Genomic DNA, 25,408 nt, shown 5'->3' with positions numbered 1-25,408 from the left:
GTGCAATTCTGAAAATGCCGCCCACCTTTGAAATCCCCTATCAACATCATTGCTGCAATAATGCTAAAATCCCTAAAACACACAAATTATGTGTTGTGCCCTTCAGCACTTATATACCGACCCTTCAATGGCCTAGGTCACCATCAAAGTCTTTGCAATGACCTCCACTTAGCTGTTAAATTTTTTCTCTCCCCGTAGGCTCATCCTGCCGGCCAGAGAGACTGCCCTGAATGACCACAAAGTCAACCTTTATGACAGGGAAGGGCCCAGATTGTACCTGGCAATCAGCAGGCCCAGCCCTGGGCTACAGGAGGGAAATGGAAGAGGCTAAGTGAAGGTCACTTTTGCAAGACAATATGAGTTCACCCCTTTTAGCATGAAGCAATTATCAGATAGGCATGTGTGTATATATACATGTAGTGCAGCTGTGTGGGTGAAGTAAGGCCAGGAGGCTTTTAGGCCTTCCCATGACGTTGACGCTCATGGACTTGGTTAGCCATGCTTTTACCTCATTTAGTATGTCCTTTCAAGACTACAAGGGAAAGTGAAACAAAACTGCTGTGTTGTCTATGACAGCTGTTCCTGAGTAACTATTTTCTCTGATATAGCATTCCTTAATTTTGCCCATTGACCTAACATCTGTTTGGAGACTGACACATACCGCACATACTGTTAATTCTAACTTAAAGATGTTTGGGGTACTGCAAAAACCTCATACTGTTAAGAAAAACCACGGTGACCACAAAGTAAATGCACCAGATATTCTACAGTACCAAGGTGTGCCTAGATTATGATTGCATCTCTGCCTAAATCTTTCCCGTGAGCGTACAAAGATTGCCCAGGTCTCACCTTGTCCCTGATTGTTGACCTGACCTTCTCCCGTTCCTCTTCCATTTTACGATGTTTCTCCTTCCTGGCCTCCTCCTGTTGCCTCAGGGCCTCGGCCACCTCTGGGTCCTGTCCGTCCTCAGTCAGTTCCTTCTTCTCTCCATCTCCTTCTTCATCTTTTCCTCCTCCTGTTATATTCTGCAGTTCTGTAGGAAAACACAAGGTGTCCCAAAGCAATGTCAATTGTGATATAATGCTCTTGTTTAAACAATGGGTTGCTCATTATATCTTTTGCATTATAATTAGATCAAGAGCTTAAATAACAAATATCAACATATTGTTTTCAAGTTATAAATTACTGTATTAGTATAGAGTAATTAAAAATAGAGTAAATAAATAGAGTAATGAGTAAATAAATAAATACAGTTACTGTAAATGTAACTAATGATGAGGCCTCAACAAGTACAATTATAAATAGAATATCTTTACTGTTATTCAATGTGCAATAAGTTTCTTCATTATCTAGTATACAACTGTCACTAGGACACTGATATGTCACTGAGATGTCTGTTATCTCTTAGCTATCCAAATCACGAATCATATACTAATAGAAAAAGATGAATAGATATCTATAACATAAGAATTATACCACAATACACTAAGATTTATGATTATATAGTACAGTGTCACAAAGTCTTGTCTGATGATTTAGAGGAAGCACTTGGTCCATAGGAAGGCCATATGATGAATGTTCCTCCAGGGTACCATTGCAGGCTGGCAGACACATGTATCAGTCTTCATGCTGTGTTGCCTGACACCATCCTCCCACGGTTTTCTCACTTTCACATGTCATGTAAAATTGGGGTAGCAATTTTGTCACATCCTACTATAAATCTTGCTCCGAGTGCCATGACAGTTATTCGCAGTCAGCCATTAGTCCATATCAACATAAAATGTTCTATATGTTCTGAGTGCAAATGACCTTGCTTCCCCTTTTCTGAGTGCTTCCGTTTATTGGATGAAGAAATAAACCAAAAACTTCCTTGCCATTTCTGGGCAAATAAGCAGATGCTGCTCTGCAAACTAATGTCTGAAAATGGGCTTTGAGGCTGCCTTCAAGTCCATATTAGTGCGTCTCCACCCAATGTTATATTCCTTCCACATCTGTGACCTTGTGAACCCTTTGGAGGAAATTGTAAACTTAAGATGGTGTGATCTGAAGTTTATTCCGTTGCTGCATGCTGCACTCAGCTGATTGGGGGATAAACTTCCCGGCACAGTTAGGGCCACCGAGGATCTGTATGTTATTAAGCGGTGTGCCAAGAATGCTTTTAGGGCAGATTTTCCATGCCTTTCCAACCGTTACAGTGTTCATGTGCTGGCCTTTTACCGATTCCATGCTTAGTTAATGGCCATGCTTTGGTAGTGGCATGGCCTGTGTGATGGCCTCCTGCACGTATATGGAATGGTTTGGTATAACGCATGGCATTTATGGTTGTAGTATACATCTTTCCAGCAGAATCTAAATACTTCCAGGAAGGATAAAACTTTAACTGCAAACCCACTGTGCATATCAGCAAGGAATCTCTTTGGTAGGACGGAATTTTATATTGCCATCTTTTTCCCATAAAACTGGTGCACATGTTTGAATCTCCAGAAGGGAAAATGTATAAAATTTTTGGTATTACAGAATAATTCATCTTGAATCGACATGCAAGAAGTGGTGAAGGATAGATTACGGATAGTTACTTCTTGAAAATAATCTGTCTAACAAAACATCATAGTAAGCTTTATGGTACAAATAAAATCATTTTTACGTAGATATTTTCATATGACCCACTTAATATGTAGAATTCTTGTAAAGGCTGGAATCTGACAAATCACCTTAACCCTTAAGTTCAAAAGCAATATGTGCACACCTCTAATCACTTCTCTCCAATAACCTGACCCTGTTACACTGCAATATTTTGCTCTCAGTGATATTCAGTCTTTTGCCCTCCGAGACATAGAAAACAGCCTTGAATCTCAGAGGCCATTTTAACTACAGAACAAATTAGTTTTAGCATGAGGTGAAAATTACCCCATTGCTGCTTCAGCATGGCTAACGTCAACTCTCATGATCATAATTCTACTGGATACCCTAAGCCCACATTAAAAATGTGACATCAAAGAGGTCTACTGATGCGGCAGCACCAAAAACCAAGGTACAAATGTATGTACACTTCAGATATTCAGGGTCTTACTGTTTCTGGCAGAATTATGTGGGTTGATGGAAAATGAGTCCAAGCTCTGAGTGGGCGGGGTTTCCCAAAATTCGACAGCCACATCTGCAGGAAGTCAGTTCCTTCTGCAAATGTAGTCTTGATACATAAGTGCTTTGCTTACTGCGAGATTGGTACTTTGCTGAAACTGCTCAGCATTTTCCTGTCATGATTGAGCCTGCACGATTCCAAGAATTGTCCTGTGAGGAAATTACTTTAAAGCTCAGGAATAGAATGAGGTTTTCAAATTCTGACAAGTGCCCCTACATCCTATTAGTTCTTTTGTAAATTTGGTCATGAAACTAGTCTAAGATCCAGTGATTTTCAGAATCCAACACAAACCCTGATGCATTTCAGCTTAGACTGTCATTTGCCATGTTCCATTTTCACCATTTTCAACAATCAATTTTATTAAATTGATGCACAGAATTTTTTGCAGCCATTGTTTGGAAAAACAATGTGTTACTGTTGTGCACAGATCTGAGTAATACCTTTGATTGTGCTAGAATAGACCTAGAGCACTAAAAGCCTATGTGGATAAAGAAAAATTGTCACCATCAGCCACAAATGGATACACAAGGCTTGCAGATAAAAGGCAATATATATCAGGTACTGGAGCAGTGTATTAAGTGCAATACTGGCAGTCATTTTCTGCTGTAGTGCATTTTTAACAGTCAATTTACTTCAGTAATATATGCAGCTATAACGAAAAGGTTTGGTTTGTCTTATTCTTGCTGTTCATTTGATATCTTATATTCAAACTTTTTTCATATTGTTATGATAAGTCCCCGTGTGACTGAATTATAGGAATCAGCTATGCAGTTCCGTACTATCTATTGTTACCGTATACATTTATGGACAAAATATGATATTCAATGTACAGATGTTGTTACCAAAAGTCAAAAGCCACTCTTGAGCTTCAGAAAAACACCTTTGTAACCCGGACAAAATCTTTACCATATTTGGTAGCAGAAATGGCAATAGGGCTCAAGCCGGATGGTAGTCTCTGAACCATTCAGTTGAAACCAATCCTACCTAGTCCCTGTTCATAGCTGGGTGAACTTAGGCAATGGTGTATGAAGAGTTTGACCCAGGATCTGCACAGCATGTACCCAAGAGGATTAAGAAATGAAGTTTGTGCTCAGTAACCCAACATCTGATTCAGTCAGCCACAGCCGTCATCATGAAAAAAACAAAAACTGAGTACTAGTATGAGATGAAGCAAGGGTAAATTATGTAACCATGGCAAAAATATCAATGCAACAAACATTAGGAACCAACATTTAGCCTGCTAACAGCAACAGCTTGCAAACTACCATTACAAATAGTTACGATAGACAAAATCTCTAGCAGTAACAATGCATCACTGTCATCAGCACCAAGGACAGGACCATATATCCCCGCAGAGAAAATGCCTATCATACTGTTCTTAGATATGAATCAGTACAAAGTTTGCAATATGCAGCTTTTATACATGTGCATTTCCTTCTGGTTGATTGCTTGTCTACTCTACATTGATAAAATGCTCTGTTACTGTGTTGTAACATAGCGAAGTGGGGGATATTGACAATATGTTTTATAAAAATATTCCACAGCAGAGACCAATGGTACTGGTAAGATAGGTGACAATGATGCAGTTGAAAGGAAGCTAATTGATATACAAGCATATAGACATTGATAAAAGTGTATTCGTATGGAGCATTAGCAATGAAAATAATGTTTTTTGGTCTGAGTAATCAGTTTCCATGAATGTGCACAAACTTTGACAGCATGACTTTTTTTGACACATCTCCCTTCTGCTTGATTCATTAACTGTCTGACACACACAAACAGGCAGCTTTACCTCCAGTCAGGAAGAGTTATGTTTTATCAATGGACACCTGACAGGTAACGAGATATGGCAGGAAACTCAACTTCTGTAGGACCTTTGGTAGATGTGATGAGCAGCCAAACTGACTGGCTTGCCATTGCCTGGGGTTAGAGTATATCATGCATACTTTGAGGCAGACCTTTTGCGATATAACTTTCAGTGATTTTCATGTGGGCAGTGGTGTGAATATGTCGTTTTGACAGTACTGAGATGAATAGGCACCTTATTATGACCTTTACCATTCTATAGACAATTGCAATAGCCAAAGTTGTCGAGATTAATCACATTCTTTCTCAACAATTGTTTCTTTTTTTTAGATACCGTGGCTGTCATGAGTAGATAACCGCCATGGCTGCCAGCTTTCATGCAAGAAGAAGAGATTGCGGTAATGAATATACCATTAGGCGCACACAACAGTGACCTACGATAAATCTCAACACAGTGTGACATTTATACAATGCTAAGCTTTAAATTGAAAGTATAGAATGGAGTTGTTGACAAGACAAATGGGATTGGCATTTAACAAAGGCCAGATGTGACACTGAATCAGTCAAGGAAACAGTACTTTATTCTTGTTACCAAATACATTTCATTCTGCTGGAACATGCATGCTCACAACAACAATAGCTCATGTATCCTTTTGTAATAAGATATCCATAGTGTTACCACTTAAACTTTAACAAAAGACCTTGCAATGAATAAATATCTTTTCTTGTATATTTCAGTTGTTCTTTAAGACAAACAAAAAGAGAAAACATGCAATACTTAACCTTCTCCCTGCTGCCTAATCACGTTAGTGGTCAAACTTAGTCAGAGTTATATATGACTAACTTTGTGATACCAAAGCTACCCATTGACAGAAATAGCACAGGACCAGTTCTGTAAGTCTTAAACAGACCCAACAGTTTGTTCACATGCCAAGACGTAGTAGGTTACAGGTAAGATGCTGGATCTTTTTCAAAGAGCTACATTAGTCCTTCCAGCTACAATTACCAAAGGACAGAAAGGCCAAGAATACAGGCAGGAAGTACTCTAGCCAGAGGATTGTATTTCAAAGTTCCTGTTTCTTTAAGTACCCTCCTAGATATAGAAAAGTGTTTGTAAGGAGGAGACCATCTATCAGCTTACTAATTCCCTCCCAAGGGTTCTTGCAACCTATCACAGGGCAGCAGTCTACTGACCTTTCCTTCCATTTCTTGATGTAAATGGTCTCTGTAGGATATTCATGCCATTTTGTTGTTTACAGTGGTGACTGTTGACCTAATTCCCTCAACCTGGAGTTCTCAAGAGAGATGGATGCAGCATCCTCAGAATGGTAATCCAGCAGGCTTTAATGGATATCCTCCAAGATGTGATACTAATTTCACCCCACTTCAATCGTTGTTATATCTCTACAAGACTTATGGGCAACTTATAAATTAAAATATTCAAGGGTAACACCAAATCCGCCTGCAGAGTATGTGATAAGATGGGAAGAATAGCGCAGGAGGCTCTGACCTCAATCCTTCCTCCTCACATCCTCAAGGTGACCTCTGGATAAGACTTGACTAGTTCCATGCATTTTCTTCTTAGGATTCTTGGAAGCCAGATGAATGCACTGCTTGGCAATCAGTCCACAATATATGTTGTTCCCTATCTGGGTGTTACTACCAATATCTGTGATTGTGTTTGTCTCCACTTGGACAAGGATGGCAGCTATACATAATTGAGGCTTGGTATTCTGCATTCAGGAATACTGTGAGTTGAGGCCTGTTTGACTTTATCACATTCCAGCTTACTTTTTGTATCAAAATAGAGGGGTGAATACTAATTCATGTATTTTACCAGGAAAAAACTTCACAATCAATTGAAGGGCAATGAGTGTACAACAGCTGCCATTTACAGCACTTATTTAGGTGACCTCAATATAAGACTAATTGCTCCAGATGTGGTCATGAGACTAAGTGTTCTTCTGGTCACACCTGGGTAACATTACCTAGATTTCTTTTGAGGGTGTGGTGCTTTAGGTGGCCGTCAAGGTTCCAGGCTCCTTTCCATGCAAGGTAATGACATCACGTTCAACTGAAAACTGACCACAGCACCTGCCACAAATACTGCAGAACTTTATGCAAATCTCTGATACAAATTCTGAGAATAGAACACGACCTTGACATCCAAGATAGTTAGACACCGGATAAACTCTAGCTACTTTCAGTCAGCCAGCGGTCATCCTATCTTTCCTATTTGCCATTTCCGTTTGTACTGCCTGCTATTTATATCCAGCAGCAGGATCAGATACAGGTATCTTCCACAGTACAAACATTGCCTTATAAGTACATGCAGCAGTGCTTTCACCGCCTTTTAATTGACCTATCAACATCTCCTTAGGCGTCAGTCTATTTTTATCTATGCTGTACTTTGGCTTCATTTTATTTGGTACTTCTTGTGAATATGATTCTAAAGAGGCAATCATATTGTGACTTATAAAAACAACTCCGTTGCCTAGAAGGGCTGTAAAGGGAAAACAAATTGTGAAGTGACTTACTCCTGACAATGGTAAGAACGTACATATAACTGATAGGCATCTACACATTCAGACATACACTTTTACTGGCAAAATTTCTGCTACAGTATCTATACACACTGGGCATAAAATATATGGCCCTTGAAAGGATGCCATGTGAAAACATTATCTCCTTTTTCCCAATGTCATAACCAAAGGTTAAAACAGGCAAGTTTTTTTTATGACCCCATCCTAACGCTTCCATTCCCAAGGCTTCAATGAAAATCCTTGCTTATATATTCCACACTGTGAACGGTATCAGATGGCTTCACATCAGCTTTCATATCAATCCTCACTCATATTTTTTCTTCCTTTGATCTTGTCAGCACTGGCATTGAAACGTCAACAGAATGGAAGATGTGAACCTGTATGGAATAGTCTGCATACAAAACTTCTTTCTTAGGGTACACAAGGGAGCAAGGGGAGGACATTATTCTATTAGAACACATATAATTACAAGGATTTTTTGGCAGTTTGGAGGATCATGTCAACATTATTCACATTATTTTACAAAGTAAATACTAGCAAAGTACCAGTTGAAAATAAGTGTGATGGTCCTTGATTTAGTGTGGGGGTTGCAAATAATAGTGTGATATGCTAAAATGCACTGGCTATAGAAACCTGTACTACACGTAGGGTATGTTTCATCCAATGCTAATCTTAGCTATGAGAGTTCCAGAGCATCAAATTTGGAAATTTCCATCCATAGTTTAGACTTTTGGGACTAGTTAATATATGGTCCTTTCCTTGGTGCTGATAAGTTAATAGTTAATACATGTAATGTTAAAAGACTTGATATATCAGATTAAACGGTAAAGATGTGGCACCTGAGTACTCCTGGGTACACCTGAGAACTGATTATATTCTTTCTGCTTGGCTTTTGTATTTTGCAGCATGAAGTTGGTAATTTTGTCAATTGGCATGATAAAAATGATAATCTTTCTATTCAGTGTACTAAACTTTTGCATAGATGAATCCAAAGAGGCCAGCATAACAATTCTTACTGATGAAGGGGAGAAGCAGGAGGTGATGATTGCATTTTCAAATTTATCGTATTGGGGTGTTTTCTACCTCCCCCACCCCCCAAGATTGGGCTTCTTGCCAGAAAGCTAAGGAGCAGCTTAAGTTGATTGCACATTCAGCAGTATGACAAGTTTGTTAAGGTCTACCATTGAGTTATTTCTAGTGCAAAGAAGTTACCAAAAACTTTTTATGTCATATTTCTTTGGTTGCGCCTTGCTCTAAAGAGTGAGCAACTATATTTCTGGAAACACCTTAAAATGACTAGCTAACACTGTCCAGAAAAAAGGCATAAAAATTGACTGTACCATGAAAGGGTCAACTGCGCTTAAGGTATTACTTGGCTTTATTTAGGATAGACATTCTCTGTCCTAATAACATGAACCTTACCAGCTGCCCTTCACCATCCTGTGCATTAACAGCAATCATCAGCCACACAGATAGCCTGTGTACTGAATGTAAAGTTCTACTTTTGTGGTGAAGCCAATTTTTCAACTACCTCAGGGTTTGAACTGAGTATAGAAAGGTATGTTACTACATTTGCTATACAGAAAGCAGAGATACTTGTGAGTAAAAAAATCAATTGACTGCTTCTCTGCAGGATGGCTACCCCTCTAGCAGCACATTACTGCCTAGTACAGGAAAAAAGGGGCAACACAAAGCATTAATAGAAACTGTACAGATTTGAAAGTTGAAGGCTTGAGACCTGCTAGATGGGAAAGGCTCCCAGCCATAATCTATACCCGAAGCACTGACCCTCATTATTAGTCGTGACACAACTATTGATCTGTACTGACCCTTCAGAAGTTTTGTGTGATGGCACTAGCATGGAAATTCGTAAGTGGGATTGAGCACTTGGTCCGTTGAAAGGAGAGGGCTCATTGAGTTTGGCTTCACTGGTAAAAGAAAAGTGAATGGGAAAGTGATCTCGAAAAAGATTAGCTCAAATGAACTCTATGAACAGTTGAGCTCTTCTTCCACTGGTGGTGACAGAAAAGTCTGATGCAATGTACAGTAAAGGTTCATTGTACTAAGGAAATTCTACAATGTACATCTAACTTCTAAAATGTAATGATCATATAATGTTTACCCTTACCAGCAATTAGAACCAGCACTTCTGATTGGTCCTGACACTGCACTGACCACTTAATTACCCACTTACTTCTAGCAACTATCCAGGAAAATCTACCTCAATCCATGCTTGGAGAAGAAAGTTCAATGATTGGTGTAACTCAATGCATGAGGTCATTCAATTAACCTCAGTGTCTTAGAACTGCTTGAAGGATGTTCCACTTTGATATAAGATGTAAAGGACACCCTTCCATCTGCCCTATTCATTGACATTTCAAAAACAGGTTACAGAATCTGTTATAACTTTTAACAGCCTAAAATAAACCAGGCTCAAACATCCTCATAGATGTTTTTCTTATTTTATCTTTTGTGGTCCAATCATAGAACCATTAAAAGTAATGGCTGTTTTGGAAGATCCCTAACATTGCCACATTGCCCATGAGGAGCGTAATTGTCATCATCTAAATTCCTGTCAGTCTGCCAGCAGACGTTAACTACCTTCCTTCAGAGCAGGTATTCACAGCAGGGTGACTTTGACACAGACCATTGGGAGCACAGAAAATTCATCGCACACACCATGAGGTACTTAGCAGGGAAAATCACCAAGCTCTTAATACATTGTCATTTAATTTGCATATTACATGTACATGACAAGAGCTTGTATTTCTACATTGAAAGAGGAGAAATTTGAACTGGATTTTGAAGTTTTTAGTTTTGGGGGGGATCATACTATAAGTAAAATACTACATGAATACAGTAGGTAGTAACAGCAATTGCAGGAAATAAAAATCCACATATACCTACATTTGCATATAAACACAGTACATGGACCAGTGCAGTTTAAGTGCAGGAAAATCACTGAGATGTACATGCACCCAGTATTTTGAGTCCTGCAAACCTTCAAATCAAACAATTCTATAACTGATGACATAGACTGATACAGTACATTTAATTATTAAATATTAAACATGAAAAATTGGGAACTAAGTGTGGATAAGGGTTTATTGATGAAAGATTCGTACACTTAATACAAAATTACATCGATAATGATCAAAACAAACACAGAATAATGAAACTTTGACCTTCATGGGTTACCGATGCAGTACGGAAAACCACAATAATTGTGTTCCACTGAGTTCTCATTAAGATTCTTGGCACCGCAGTAAAATTTTCACAATCTTCTCCAATAAAAGGGCTCTACATCAGCATTTACTGTGCTGTCGCCTACAGCACCGGAGAAATGTTCTTGGAAAATTGCACTCTTAAGAGTCAAAGGGTTGCCTAATCCTTCTATCTAGTTCTGCAGATGAGCATAATACCATCGTCTGTACTGCCGCTTATCTATCTTTGCCACCAGCTGTGGGCTGGTGGTCTTATAGATTATTCCATATAGAAAAGTGCTGAAGATTTTTCCATGGGCTCAAAAAGTAAGATATAACATGTACAGCTTGTGAATAACAATCTGCATCTCTAGTATTTTCAGATGATCATTTGCATGAACAAAAGACATGGGGTGTATATTATCACAAGACTAGAACTAGCCTGTTAGAGCTAGAATGCACAATGTGATAGTAGAGTAATAAAGTCAGAATTTGAATAGGACAGTAAGACACATGAAAGCTCTTGAAAACAGACAAACATCAACCATAAAGAAAGGTGATGGAATTACTACCACAGTTGTATCATGGTTCTCTTGTAATTTCCCTTCCCCAGACATGTTGACATTGGAGTTCTGTCCTTTCCCAGTCCACCTATAGATGAGCCCTAAGTCCTGTATTTGTGGCTTCCACCCAAGCTATGTTCAGCAGGCTGTCCTACACAGCAGGTCACAGATTTTATATATAATGCCTGCCTTATCTACAGTTGCCTCATGAGGATATTGCTGTAGCCATCTGCAATTCCTGCTTGCCTGTTTATCATGTGGCCTTTGTGAGGGAGGTGAAATGTTCTGATTGCATTAGACTTTCCTGTGACCCTTTCTCTCCTGGCTACACACAGTGGCTTATAACTTATGGTTCATGTGGAAATGAGCTTTAGTCAACTTCCACAGATCTGGGTCACTGCTACCAGCCAGAGGAATGTACACATACCAGCCCTCAGCTGGTACCTCCAAATCTGTTCAAACAGGCAGAATCTATTTCACAAGACGACTCGCAAGTGATGGCAAGTGACAATGACTCAAAATGTGATGGCAAGATACATATTAATGATGTGGGTTGGGTCTTGATTGAGATTTGTAATCAACTGACAGTGTGCATGTGAGACCTTTCTCTGAACATTTAAGAAACACTGAAGCAGTCATTGGAAAGGTTTAGTTGATATACAGTGTCACTTTGCACAGAATCAATGAATAATGTGAATCTTAAGACTTCCACATTGATTGAACTCCTAAACTAAAGCTATTGATGAGTGGGAATTACAACATGAATATCATAACTTTGGGTAAAAACTTGTCAATTTTTCTGCCTCTGAGTCATGGTTTTATCAACTATTAGATATGGCATTGATATTGCATCTTTTAAAACACATTGTTCATTTCAGATTTTCTATAGGTTTTTCATACTGTTTCTTTAAAATCATACATCCATAATTCCCAGGGCATCTGAGGACAGCATTAACATCTGGCTTCACGTCAACACCTCACTGACAGGACTGTTGACGACAACTTCAGAAATGAGGAAGTTTGATTGCAAATCAATGACCTCTTGCAAGTAGTTCCCTTGCCTGCTAATGGAAGAGAAGGGGTTGATGGGGTTGCTTCTAGCAATCTCACAGTTTTATGTGAACGATGTATACCAGTACTTTGTATCAAGCAGTCTGTGCAGAAACGATCCTCAACTCCTATTAGTGTTCCACCAACATGTAATCTGTCCCCTTCAAAGCTTGCTTCACATCCGCACAGCTGCTTCACTCCTATCCATCTACTTGTAATCATCAGACAGGTAGAACAAGTACATCCGTGATTAGTCAGGAAAACCACTGGCAGAGTGCACATGAGGAGTTAGAGACAGGGAGGAGTGGGAGAGATTGATATTGAGAGCTTCCATGGTTCAGGTTCAAGCACAGAACAAGTACTACTTTTAAATTAATAAAATAGAATATCGTAGTGTTGTGTGGTGTAGCAGCAGAGTGCTTGATTGAAACCAAGAGGTCCTGGGTTAAAGTCCTGACATGCCGCCGATCTTGTGCCCTTGGGAAAGGCACTTTACATGACTTTCCTCACTTTGCTCAGGTGAAAATGAGTATTGCATTGTCCCGTGTTGGTGGTGGCATTAATATAAGTTGAAAAAACTTGAGTGTGCCATCAGTACGTCTTGTGACTACATGTTGGAAAAAAATAGGATGTACCTTTCAATCAGGTCCTAACGGAAAAAAGGTTACTTCAAAGTATCCTTGGATGTGAATGACCTGTACAGCACTAAATCCGTAAAGCCAATGAATAAATTCAGCACTGTACATTACCCACATAGTGCTAAAGCTCAATTTAGTGTTTAATGGACATGCACATGACTGTATTCATGGCATATTTTTATCATTACAATACATAAAAGTAGCAACATATTCAGCACCAAGGGCAGAACCAGGTCACTGTACTCTCACGCAGGATGACAAATATTAGTCAGCCCTTGTGGGATTAACATTACATTTAACTTATATGTTGTCAAGAGGGAAAAACTAAACATTTTTTTTCTAGAAGCAATGAGGCGCTGGTAAACACGACATTCCCCCGAGAGCAGAAATTTGCAGTCTGCGCACATGGAGGACACAGTCTAATGTAGTGTTATCATGGTCATGTCAGGGTGCGGTGTGGTCGCATGAGGCAGCAGATGTGGAGCAGATTCCGTTTTCAGCAGGCACGACCTCTGGGGCATCCGAGAGGGGAGCAGACAGGATGATCTATGAGGTCATTTCCTGTCCCATCTGACCTTCCCACAGAGGTCACGGCATACAGGATTATTTCTGCAGCATGTCTGTCTGTTCCATACCACATACCATAGTGTCCCAGCCATGGGATTCTGCCTACTCATGCATATCTGCAAGCACTGTGAAGCAAAGCTTTTATCTTTTGCTTCATATAGAAAGCTTCTGTAACACATCAATTATCAATTAAGGTTAATCCCTGTTTAGCTGGGTGTTGAACTTTATTCTGATAATGACAAATGAAACATACATGGACATTGGTCTACTGAATTACATTTTTTTCAAACTTTCATATTGTCATTAATGAGTTTCATCTGTTTATTTGTGACTGCTTGAAGAACTTAAAAGTACATTAGGGTCTCAGATTACCAGATAAATGTACCTATCCCAAACCCAAATGTTGTAAATGTAAGTCTAAAAACCTGCCCGGAAAGTCAAGGGCTAATGGCAACATTATACCGCGGCAAAATTGCATGGCATTCCATCGGAAACCCATGGGACTCATCATAAGGTCTATTATCCTGTGGGTACTTTGGGTAGATGGAAATGTCAGGGTCTAATCAGATGTAGGGGAAAAAGAAACTATTTTCACCACCATAAGAAATCAATCATTGGACTGGAACTGTCCTTGACACAAGAATTCCCAACCTTTGAGCAGGTAGATATCAATCCAGTGTATGTGTTCACCTTTCAGCTAGCCCTGTATAATGGGATGGTACCCAAGGAATAAGTTGAGGCTGTTGCCATACATGCACAGTTCATTTGGAGATGCTACATATGATAGCACAGACTGTTTTTGCAACCTGCTTCATCACTTTCTCGGAGCATTAGCCTAGGGGTATAGTGTTCGCCTCACAACTGGGAGTCTGCGGTTCAATCCTCAGCTGAATCATACCAAAGAAGTTTAAAAATGGTACATGCTGCTTTAGTTGATTTGCAATCAACACAGGGAGAAGAGGATGGGAGTTGAGTAGACTGCACTACTAGTAGACTAGCCCCCTGCTGTACATGTAGTACTCGCACCTATGTGTGGCCAAGAGCTAAAGAAATGAAGATGGGTGCTTCCATATGCACCATATGGGCAGGGAAGGACTTATTTACTTTTGCTACATCACTGGCTTACCTTCTAAAAATAGAAATAGGAAGTGCCTAATTCTTGCAGACTAACTAGTGACAAATATGGCGGGGGGGGGGAGCTTAATCCTTCCCAGTTCCCATAATAGTGTTTACAATTGGCCAAATTCTTACACATTGTAACAATCACATAACTTGTAAACTTACCATAAGAGCATCTAAGACAAAAGGAGTATATCAAATTTACAGGTCTGTTTATAAGCAGCAATCAAATCAGCACCGAGGACAGTGATGCATGACCAACAAGGTTGTTATTGGGAAACCTGCAGAACTGCTTATTGTGGTTCTCTTATCTCCTCCTTTCAGAGGCAAACAGATAAAGAACGTACTCTTGCTTTAATACTTTCATGGAAGCTAAAGGCTATGATTCTTGCCAGTGTTGGTTTAAAGTAACGTTTTTTTGCTTATCAACCATTTTTCATCTCTGTTTAGATTCTTCTGACAAACTTTGTGTGCAAATTCTTGCAGAACCGAGTGGCTTTAAGTGAGAACATGCCAGTCACGTAGCAAGTATAGGAGATTGAGCACTTAACCATAGCTGCCGCATGGCACTGAATTTGTATTGGTTATCCAAGAAGTTACAGCGGTGAAGGTTTAAGAGCATTCCTTAGGAGCACTATGTTAATTTGCAATCTCTATCCCTTCCACAGATCACTGGCTTAGGGTAACACCTAAAGAGAAGCATAAATGTTTCAAGCAAGGGTAAGGCAATTGGTGTCCTAGATCATCAAGGAAAAACATAAAGATGTTATTTAAGATTGTGGACATTAAGGTGGTGTGAGAGTGAGGTTTTATAGCCGCCTTAGACTTTGATGGACACACTGTCTGCTGCTTATGCAGAAGATCTCTAATTCAACAACATTCATATATACTGCCACAGGAGTCTTTTTGGCAATTGCTCTACAACAAGTCTTCTAAGTTCTATCTATATCTTTTGAGTGGTGATTTGTCCAACTTCCAGCTTTGAAATTCAAATATGATACTGGTGTTCCTGAGTTTAAGTTGTTTCTATGTATCTTACTGCTTGGTCTGAGCATACTTCCAAAACAATTTCAACACTCCTCCCCACGCTGACAAATTAAATTGTCGATTTCCCTTGCTAGCCATGAATTTTTCTGGTTGAAATAATATTTCCGTGACCTTTTGGCATTTGCAGGCTGTGAATGGATATGGGAGCTGTAAGAGCTAAAACAGCTGCTGTCCTTGTGGTGCATTAGAACGTCTCACACCACCTCTACTCATTTATCTTCCAGACCAACACTCACGCAGCCACATGACTTAGCAACACAGACAGGCCTCCAGGGCAATATTAAAGTCAAACATTATTCCTGTTAACTTTTACATGACCAGATTCTCTTTTGACATTTTACATGACAAGGTGTTAAAAATACTTTTTTATAATAGGACATGTTGTTACCTTTCTTCACATGACCAGATTCAAGTTCTTTTGACATTTTCTACGACAGGGTGTTGAAGATACTTTTTTTATAAGCACATGTTGTTACCTTCCTTAATTTATTAGAAAGTTTGGATCTTCCTTGTATTTTTACCACCAGTACAATCTCATCCAGTGTCTAGTAATTGTATCCCTAGTAATCACCACTTCAAGAGCAAACACATCCATGTATGTCTAAGATATAGCCCATATAATCCGTCAGGCTGTAAGTGCTGAGAGTGAGGACTGAATCATGAAATTATCACGTCACATTATTTCCAAATGTAAGCCAGTCATTAACTTCTCAAACCGACTGTTTTAGAAACCATTATGCAAATCTGTCCTTCCACAAGATCCAATTTCCTGCTGCCTAGCGCTGGAGTTGCAGTAAAAGTCAGTGACATTCACAGGTCTTTGTGAGGCATCTTCAGCTGGGGAAGCAATGTTTTTCACATTTTAATCATCAATATTAATCAAGGAAACGACTAGACATGATCCTGATTTCTAAAGCAGTGACTAGTTACCTTAGAAGTTATTAATCTCCAATTTAATAGTCTAAGAAAAATTGCATGAGCCAAGACTAAGAGGGGATGACTATGCAACTTCTTCCTGTTGCCATGTTTAAAATACATGCACAAAAGTTAGATATACATTTTATACACAGATGTCAGGCCAAATCTTTACAAGGTACAGTATTCCAAAACATTTTTTGAACAAGACAAATAATATACAGCGGTGTGCTGTAGCTAGCCTTTAGGGTGCCTTCGGTAGAAGCAATATATCAATGGAGTTTTGTGGAATCAGCATGATTTCTGAGAAAGATAGAATAGATGTCATCTTTGTAAGGCATAAGCAATGAGTCATCAATACTTATGATTACATTTAAGCCTTAGGCTATTTCACAACGAATAGACTTGAAATGTTATGCATGGTGTTCAAGATAGTGTATTACGGGGATTGCATTGCAGCTTCTTCTTGAAATGAGATTGTCTGTCACTGGTTGTGAAAAGGCTTTATCCTCTGGTAATCACGAAAACACCATTCTCCCTAGTGATTAATTAATAAAACTCTGTCACTTTAGCACCACTCTCCACGGAGCTAAGCTGCCTGAGGTCAGCTCTGCGCAGATAAGAGGGGAAAAGAGGGCCGTCAGCAGGGAAATTGTCCCATTTGTTCCCCCGTTGTCGATATCATGGGTCGTGTTTTCCATTTCAGAGGTCCATATAATCCTTCAAGCATCACCTTTTCATTTTATTGAGCTAATAAGGGATCTATTTAATTCAAGCTATTTCTGTAGCGTATTGGAGATATTTTATCAGTTAAGAATGCTATTAGTATAATAGTGTACTTTAATTGATATATCATTAAGTTATGCCTTAAAAAATCTGAATATTAAAACAAATTATCCATTCTCTGTGACTTTGAATGCTATTGTGTAACCCACATCTTTTCTCAACATGGGGCTTTCAGAAAGCTTTCCTATGTGACAAGTACAAAGTTTGATAATTGGAAAACTGTTATCACAGACTGTTTTCATGGTTCAGTGCTAGAAGTAGAAATATCACAGGGAGCATACAACTAGGTACTATAGTTTAAGAGTCGATAGAATCAAAAACATGGAGAAGAACATTGCCACTGACACCAAGAGTTTTCTTAAACACATTTTCCATTCTCTGTAAACCATGAAATGCAGCATGCACCTCCTTTAATCAGTCCAAGTTCTGTTCCAGTACCCAGTACTATGTCAGCACTACTGTAACATTTACAGATCGCCTCTTACTTTCATACCATGCATGTCAAACTACATTTAGACTGCACTAGACAGAAATCACATGCCAGTCTTCCCTGAAGCATAGCATCAGCTCTGACAACTTAGGTTACGTCTCATCCTTATCATCACCCTCGAGCCAACGATTACTCTTTACTTTGCTGCCAACATGTGATGTTCAGATATGCGTGGTCACTGCCGTCAGTGTGGAGGTTGATGTTGAGAGCAAAGCAAGCATAGTAACGTTAACGATGCCTACTCAAGGATACTAATATTGTGTGGAGCATTTCAGTAACATCTGTGGCAAACCACAGCCATATGTAAGACGCCACTTCTTATGGAAGAGTTCTCTCTCCCCATATAAAATACATTCCATGAAGAGATGCCACGTTTCAAGTCACATCCCACTCATCCTCAACTCAGACAGATGTCCCAGGGGTCTTTTTGACTCGGAATAAATGGTGCCAGCTTCTACACTGTAAGCACAAGGAATCCTGGGGGATTGGGGAGTTACAGGTGGTTTTGTACTGATATGCAGACTGGAGGTTACAGTTCTTGACCACGCCAGTGCCTATCATCTTGCAGGTCCTGAAGGCTTTAAGTCTGTTCGTCTTTAAGCTCAGTCTTTGGGACACTGGGGAAGTTTTGGCCCATTAAACACTGGTCCAAAGTTGTGCCTTGTGCGTATACAGCACTTTGCGTAGGCAGCAATTTTTTTAATGACTAGAAAGGCATACCTAGGTAAAAGCTTGCCATTTTTCCTGGCTTTCAAGGTACCCATATTACGGTCTAGCAATTTTCAACTTAAACGTCTGACCACAAGCAAAAGACCTGTTTTTACAAGCAAAAGCGTGTTTTTATTCACTAACCTTACAGCTACACAAAAGTACACTTCCATCTACAGTGTCCAAGAAATTGGTAACTGTTGTAAATTTCTCCTTGGATGCTGATTGACAGCTTACCACATTCAAGGACTGCACTTCCTTGCAGTGGCATGCCTATCAGGGTTCAGAACTGACCCTAGGTCACCTAACCCCCACTTTGCAATCTAACCACTAGACCCCTGCATGCCACTGCAATGCTCTCTGAGTTTTATGATGCTGAAAGATCCTAGAAAGATGAATGAATAAGGCACAAGATACATGGACGGAGCAGCAACCCAAGCCAATAACTGTACATCATTTTGTGAAATCAATTCTGACCATTTCTAATCTTGTATATACCATGCAAGAAGTCATACCTCCAGGGGACTTTGGAGAAGTAAGCATACATCAACTGGCAACAAAGTCAAAGTCAAAAAGTGTGTGAGTCATCATTCTAGTCCCAAGGTTGCACAACTTAGAAGTTCTAATGAAAAAGTTTGCAGCAACAGGAAAGAAGACAGTGTGTCTTTGGTTGCGTTCTATATTCAATGTAAATAAAGAAAGAGGATGAAAGGCAGCTGAGGAAGCTTAATCCTTCAATCCATTAGAAGTCTCTGTCACAGGTGGCCACCAGCCAGCTCTAAGCCAGTTTCATGATCCTGCATTCCAACAGCTGCATGAGATCTTACAGGTTGGCAGGTTATCAGGCTTTTTATCTTCAGTCTTGAGCAGCATGGCTCAACCTTCACCCAGATAAACTGGTTTTACTTGGAAAGTTGAGTTTCAATCTCGCAATGCATGGGAGGTAGGACTGCTCTAATCATCTAATGGATGAGTTCGTTACCTAGAATATGTATGTACAGGGAGCTTTTGATGTTTTGTAAAGGCTGTGTAAAGGCCAAGTCACATACATTCCGCAATCTTTGATGATCGTAAACCGAGGGCATTCTTTGATGATTATGTATGTCTCATACAAAATTCAGCTGTCTTGTTTCCGAAAACAGTCTTAGATCCTTGTTGGCAGTTGGTTCTATCATGGCACAGGCTGCTTGAAAATTCTGCGCCATCAAAATCGTACAATGTCTGTGACCATGCCTTATTATAAGCACAATCATTTATGATGTGACAAAGAGATAGCTCATTTCTTGTTGCGTTTGATAAAGCAGCCCTGAATGGGAGATGTCAGTATCAGCGGCATGCACTCTTGGAAACTGCATTTTCACATCTGACAAATGTTAATCCAGGATGAAAGAAGGAAGTGACTGATGTCTCCCAATTAGGGAAAGTAGTCTGGAATGTCGTAGTATGCACATGAAACAGTTGTGTGATAAACCACAGTTCTGTCAACGTTGTACAAATACTTTAGGGATGCTACTAAATAATACAAATCATACTAACAAAAAATTCCAAAATTCATCTTCAAGACTCATCCTCAAGTGTATAATAAAGTTTAAAGCAAACATAAGGCCACACCTAGTTGATTTGTTGGTTATCCGATTTTTTCAGAAAAAATATGAAGCGACAGATAAAAAACATAAAAATAAAAGCAGACCAAGGCATCCTTTGATAGCCCGAAAAGCTATGATAGGTTTAAGGTCAAAATACCAGGCTTGATTATAGTTCAAACAATGGATTTTAACCTTTTTATCAAACCAATGTATAATTTGATAGTTAGATGAACTGTAACAACTAGGAAGGCAAGGAGCTTTCTTCAACTGCTTGGATCAAAATAATAATTATGAACATTTTGGAGCTGATTCAGAACCCGAATCCTGTCTTTTTTGCAAATCAGAAAGAAATGAAGCAGGCGAATGTTGCATTTGGGATCTGTTTAGATACATTCTTTTGGGGTGGCGGACATATGAGACCATGCGGAATTATGTTTGTAGACGTTACACTGGTCAAATTTACAATACAACACTGAAACATAATTTGCTGTGGAGCAGGGAGTCGCTTATATTCCAGTCTTTCCTTTGTTGTCATTTGATTCTAAGTGTCTCTCTATTACTGCCTTGCTGTGATTACATGGGAATAAGCACAGTATTAACCTGTAGATCCCTCATTTCACACCTTGCTGATCAGCAAGTGTTTTGGCATGATGCCAAAGCAGTGCCCAACTTTGCATCTACAGACCAAGTTAAAAGGGGTCAAACAATTGGTGAGACAGAGTATATTTCGTCAAATGATCGTATTCCTATGCAGCATCACTGATATATTGCTTACATTGAAACTTAGTTTAGTAAGTATAGAGTCAGATTAGATGAGGAGATGACATCAAGGTCTGGACTGGCAGGTCATTGACAGATTGTATAATTGTATGCAGAGGACTAAGGACAGGACAGGACAAGAAGGATGGAGGAAGCTTGAGCTGGAAATGACTGACTGTCCCCAACCCTCAACATGAGGATGGCACAATATGCAGGTGGAGGTAAGGACCATGGTGGGAATAACAGGGATAACTCCAAGGATGGAATGACAAATAGATGAAAATGTTGTTTTCGTTTTAAATATTATCACAAAATTATTTTGGTTGCAGTCATGTATTATAAGTATGAGTTTGTAAGCTGGTGCTGAGAATGTCAGTGAGATAGTGCACAACAAGGTGCACTTCTTACCTTTCATTTGATCTCCCAACATCTGTTTAGCCAAAAAGGCTGCCATGGTTGCAAGGGATTGTGGGTAGCACCTTCCTCTTCACTCCGACCTCGCCCCCTGCAGCGGAGAGAAGGTCAATAATCGGGTCAATAACTCAGTGGCGTGTGAAATGTTCTGATGGTTTGTTATGGAATATGCCATCGTCTTAACGAAATTGCAGCATAATTCATCAAAATTAAAGGGCGCTGTAATCACAGTCGTTGCAAACACGCCACATAGACAGAAAGACCTGCTCCCTCCGGAATAAGCTTTGCAGTTTAATCAAACATGGAGATTCAGATGGGTGGAAAATTAAACCTGGCAAAAGAGATTGGCCCGTCTTCATTCAAAATTCATATGAAAGCATGCACCCAAAAGGGTATCATAAATTATTCAATGTAATCACTGGGCGCTAATTCTACAACACAGATGTGCACAGTGGACTATAGCTGCAGTGGTCCATGTTATGGAATTCTCTTACAGGCATTGAAGGCTGTGGGATGTCAAGTAAAGTTTACATCTACCTGGGGTAGGATCATAACAGTTTGACCCAAAAGACGTTGGAATGAATAACCAGAATGACTGGCTAATGCACTACCATCTGTCAATGATATTGATTTGTAATTCGCATGACCAAAACTATTCATAATCATAAATCTATCTAAAGGCTGTGGTTTGGGTGGGGTATTTGCTGGAAGTAAAGTTGCAGGATTTGCAAAATGGATTTTACATTATGTTATTTAGGTCCTGGAGTAATTCAGTGCATGAAGAGTTCAAATCTACCTCCATGTTCAGTGCAAGACATATCTTTGCTCAAGGCAATGAAAGGCTCCAAGTAGAGTCACCATGTAGTACCCCTTAAAATGTTTTGATTATAGTTCAATCACATTTTTTTTATCAACTAGTTTTCAAATAACCCTTGCAGCAACTGATAAAGATGAAAGTCCAGAAGATGTCACAAGGTCAGATACTTTCTTTGGGCATTGAGGCTTGACACAAAAGGCCACAAGGACACAACACGAAAGGCCTACCCACAAATGTCAAATATCATGATAGAAGATGATGGTGTTAATTATCTGCTTAATCCATTAACAAATGATTGGATATGCATAGGCATGGGTCTCCAAGGATATCCAAGAATTAAGGGTGATCCAGTAACAAATGGTAAAACATTGAAAACTTATATCTGCAGTTATTCTTCCCAAAGATTGTTTCAAGTATGGCATGAAAAATTGAATCAAATGGATCTTAGATACAATTTTCAGCACCTACTGTATTATACAATAGCCATAACTCATTAACAGCAAAATGAACCCTATACGTCTTCTAGATTGTACAGGCATAATTCATCATCCCGACTACGGCAAATTAGCCAGATTTCACATGGGAAATAACACTTTCAATACTGGAATGATCCTCTGAGCTGTACCATACCCAGATTATAATATAATTAAGGCATATCACTGTCATAATCTACATAAGACACAGTTTTTATTCATTTTTTGAACTGAAGATTAATATGCTATAGAAAACATAGTGACACTTGAAGCATGTATCTTTAATCTAAAATTGATGATGAAAACTACATCTTATCAATATCATCTTTGGCCTAATTTTTATTCATCAACTTCTTAAGTCAGCACAATTATTTCTTGTTGTAGAGAGATTTCACTGCACAATATATACGGCATGATGACTTTTGAAGAGCCTAATAGGAAGACCCATGAGAACTACAATTGTACGAGAAGGATTCCAAGTAGCCCATTTTTCACACGCCTACTCACAGGAAGTTCCAACCTAAGGGACTTTCTCAACTGCTCCGTACCTCTTAATAATGAATAATGTATGGCTTTACTTCATGCTTTGATTGAAACAAACAGCACAACTGCACAATTGGCTTGCAGCTTATCTGTAGTGTCAGTAACGAGGGAAGGGTACCAGGCTAGGTGACCTCAGGAATCGAGCGCTGCGCCACGTAAACTGCTTCGTGCTGATCCCATCTGCACAGTTGGCACAGCGACTGATTATGGTATTGATTGGCCATCTGGGGTCTGCGCGGCTACAATCAGAGTCGGTCCACTCATCGACCCATCCATTATAACAGTCAAAACGCCAAGTTTCTATCAAAAACTTTTGTGTCTTTTCAACTGGCCAGATAGAAGAATTTCTTCATACAACATACCTGAACAATTCTAATGTAAAGGGTATTCTTCAAGACTTCTGCTGCTGTGGCTAATCATCAGACTTAGTACCTTGCTTATTTGTTTGTTTGAGCCTTCGTTTATTCATGAAATATTCAAATCAGCCTGATGGCTGCTTTTCATCGACATCATGAGGGAAGAGGTCATGTTCGGACAAAATATACTTAGGAAGATATAAATCAATTAAGCGGAAGTCCCATATGCCCCGACTTCTTGGTAATGCACATTGGTACTAAGATTTCAATGTGCTATATGACAGTGTGGAAGCATTATTAGGTGTATCTTGATGTGGTAAAAATCTACATTTCAATGCAAAATAGTTCAGTGAAGTCACAATTCTTCTCATATTCGACATAGACAAGGTAAGTACGTAAATAAGCTGTATATGTAATGTTACTCCAACCTTCCGTTCTGCCTGAAAATGAGCTATAATTACAAATACTTACTGACTTACTTAATGAATATCTTTTTCATACCTAGCGAGATGAAGGCTATAATGACAAGTTAATATGCCTCACGCGGCTGGTAAATTTTTCCCAAATTCTACATTTTGTATATCACACCTTTTCAGGTGTTGTAATATCCCAATGGCATTTAATGAGTAGCACAGTTGGATGCTTGTGTCTTTAGGTAGTGTCAAACTTTATTGATTTTTAACAAATTATGAAGCAGAGTGGCCAGTAGAAAGCAGTACCCAAGGCAAATTGCCAGTCACCTCAATTTGTTGGGAAAGGTCATACAATAGCCGAAGAAAATATCACCCACTGCTTTTGGTGACTCTGACAAGTTTAAAACAAGGTTACCTGACAACATTTCCTAGATAATATTGTTATGAAATATTAGTATTTAAGTTTGTAATGGCAATATTACCAAAGGTGTACAAAGTATTATCTTTGGATGCTAACATTAAGATCTGACTTTGTGATATTGTAAAAAAAAGAAAGAAACCAAAGAAACACAAAATTCTCTCTTTTCCACATTAGGAAAGGACAGAGACCTTAAAGTCACAGTCACATTTAGTCGAATGACTGACGTATGATCGCAAACTGACAGAATTCCGGATAGTCAGGCACGTGTCAAACAAAATTCAGCTGTCTTTTTACGAAATAATGGTAGTCTTTGATTGTTTTTGGTGGTTGGTTCTGTCACAATCCGCTTGAATTGCTACAACATGAAAATTGTACAACAGCCTACTGTGACAGCGAATATAACTGCATCCTAACTAGGAGGATGCAAGAACTTCGAGACAAATTATGTATCAGGTAACTGTCCCTCGCCATCCCCCTTTCTGATGGTTTGATGAGTCATTTATCCAGCATTTCTCATTAGAAACTTACAGATTTATGGCTCTTCCAAAATGACAGGAACTCATTGTAGATAAAACTCCTTTTCATGATGGGACAAGGATGAATAGGACATTATCCTGCACTTTACATTGTACATCTGAGTGGCCAATTTGAACTGATATTAAGGATGGGACAAGCAAATTGATATTAACCACACAACATCGACACAATAGTTGTCATAGTATATTCATGGAAAAATGAAGAGCAAAATACTGCATAGCCTTAAGTAGCTTGAGGGCTCTTGAAATACAAACCAAAGTTAGTCAGAAACAAATACTAGACAGTGTAGTTTTCATTCCTTCTAAGGCTATGATAGACATTGCTGCCTCAATTGTCTCGTCCAGTTTCTGGATGTGAGTCAAGAATTATCCTGGGTGTGTTGAAAGCCGCAAAATTGCCTTGCAACCAGGAGTAAAAGCATCACAGATGGGAGAAATTCTCCCCCCGAGATGGCCCTTCTGGCTAAATGTTACCAGTTTGCCCGGGCTAAATAAGATGTCAGTGACTGCTTTTA

The 25,408-nt window shown here is 39.2% G+C and overlaps 1 protein-coding gene across 8 annotated transcripts in view; it reads right to left on the bottom strand.

Annotated features, from left to right (window-relative positions):
* The window catches only part of LOC109485279 (complexin-2-like), a 68,801-nt gene that overhangs the window by 8,692 nt on the left and 34,701 nt on the right, over positions 1–25,408 (bottom strand). For all 8 annotated transcript variants that reach the window (XM_019788783.1, XM_019788786.1, XM_019788784.1 and 5 more), the window contains exons 2-3: positions 21,329–21,425; positions 850–1,034 (exon numbers count right to left, since the gene is read on the bottom strand). In XM_019788783.1, the coding sequence (XP_019644342.1) occupies positions 850–1,034; positions 21,329–21,374 (231 nt within the window). In that variant the 5' untranslated portion in view covers positions 21,375–21,425. The remainder of the gene's footprint in view (positions 1–849; positions 1,035–21,328; positions 21,426–25,408) is intronic.

The sequence above is a fragment of the Branchiostoma belcheri genome, unplaced genomic scaffold (assembly GCF_001625305.1).
Source record: "Branchiostoma belcheri isolate BF01 breed outbred unplaced genomic scaffold, Haploidv18h27 scaffold74, whole genome shotgun sequence".
Taxonomy (NCBI): domain Eukaryota; kingdom Metazoa; phylum Chordata; class Leptocardii; order Amphioxiformes; family Branchiostomatidae; genus Branchiostoma; species Branchiostoma belcheri.
This window is presented reverse-complemented; position numbering and strand designations above follow the sequence as displayed.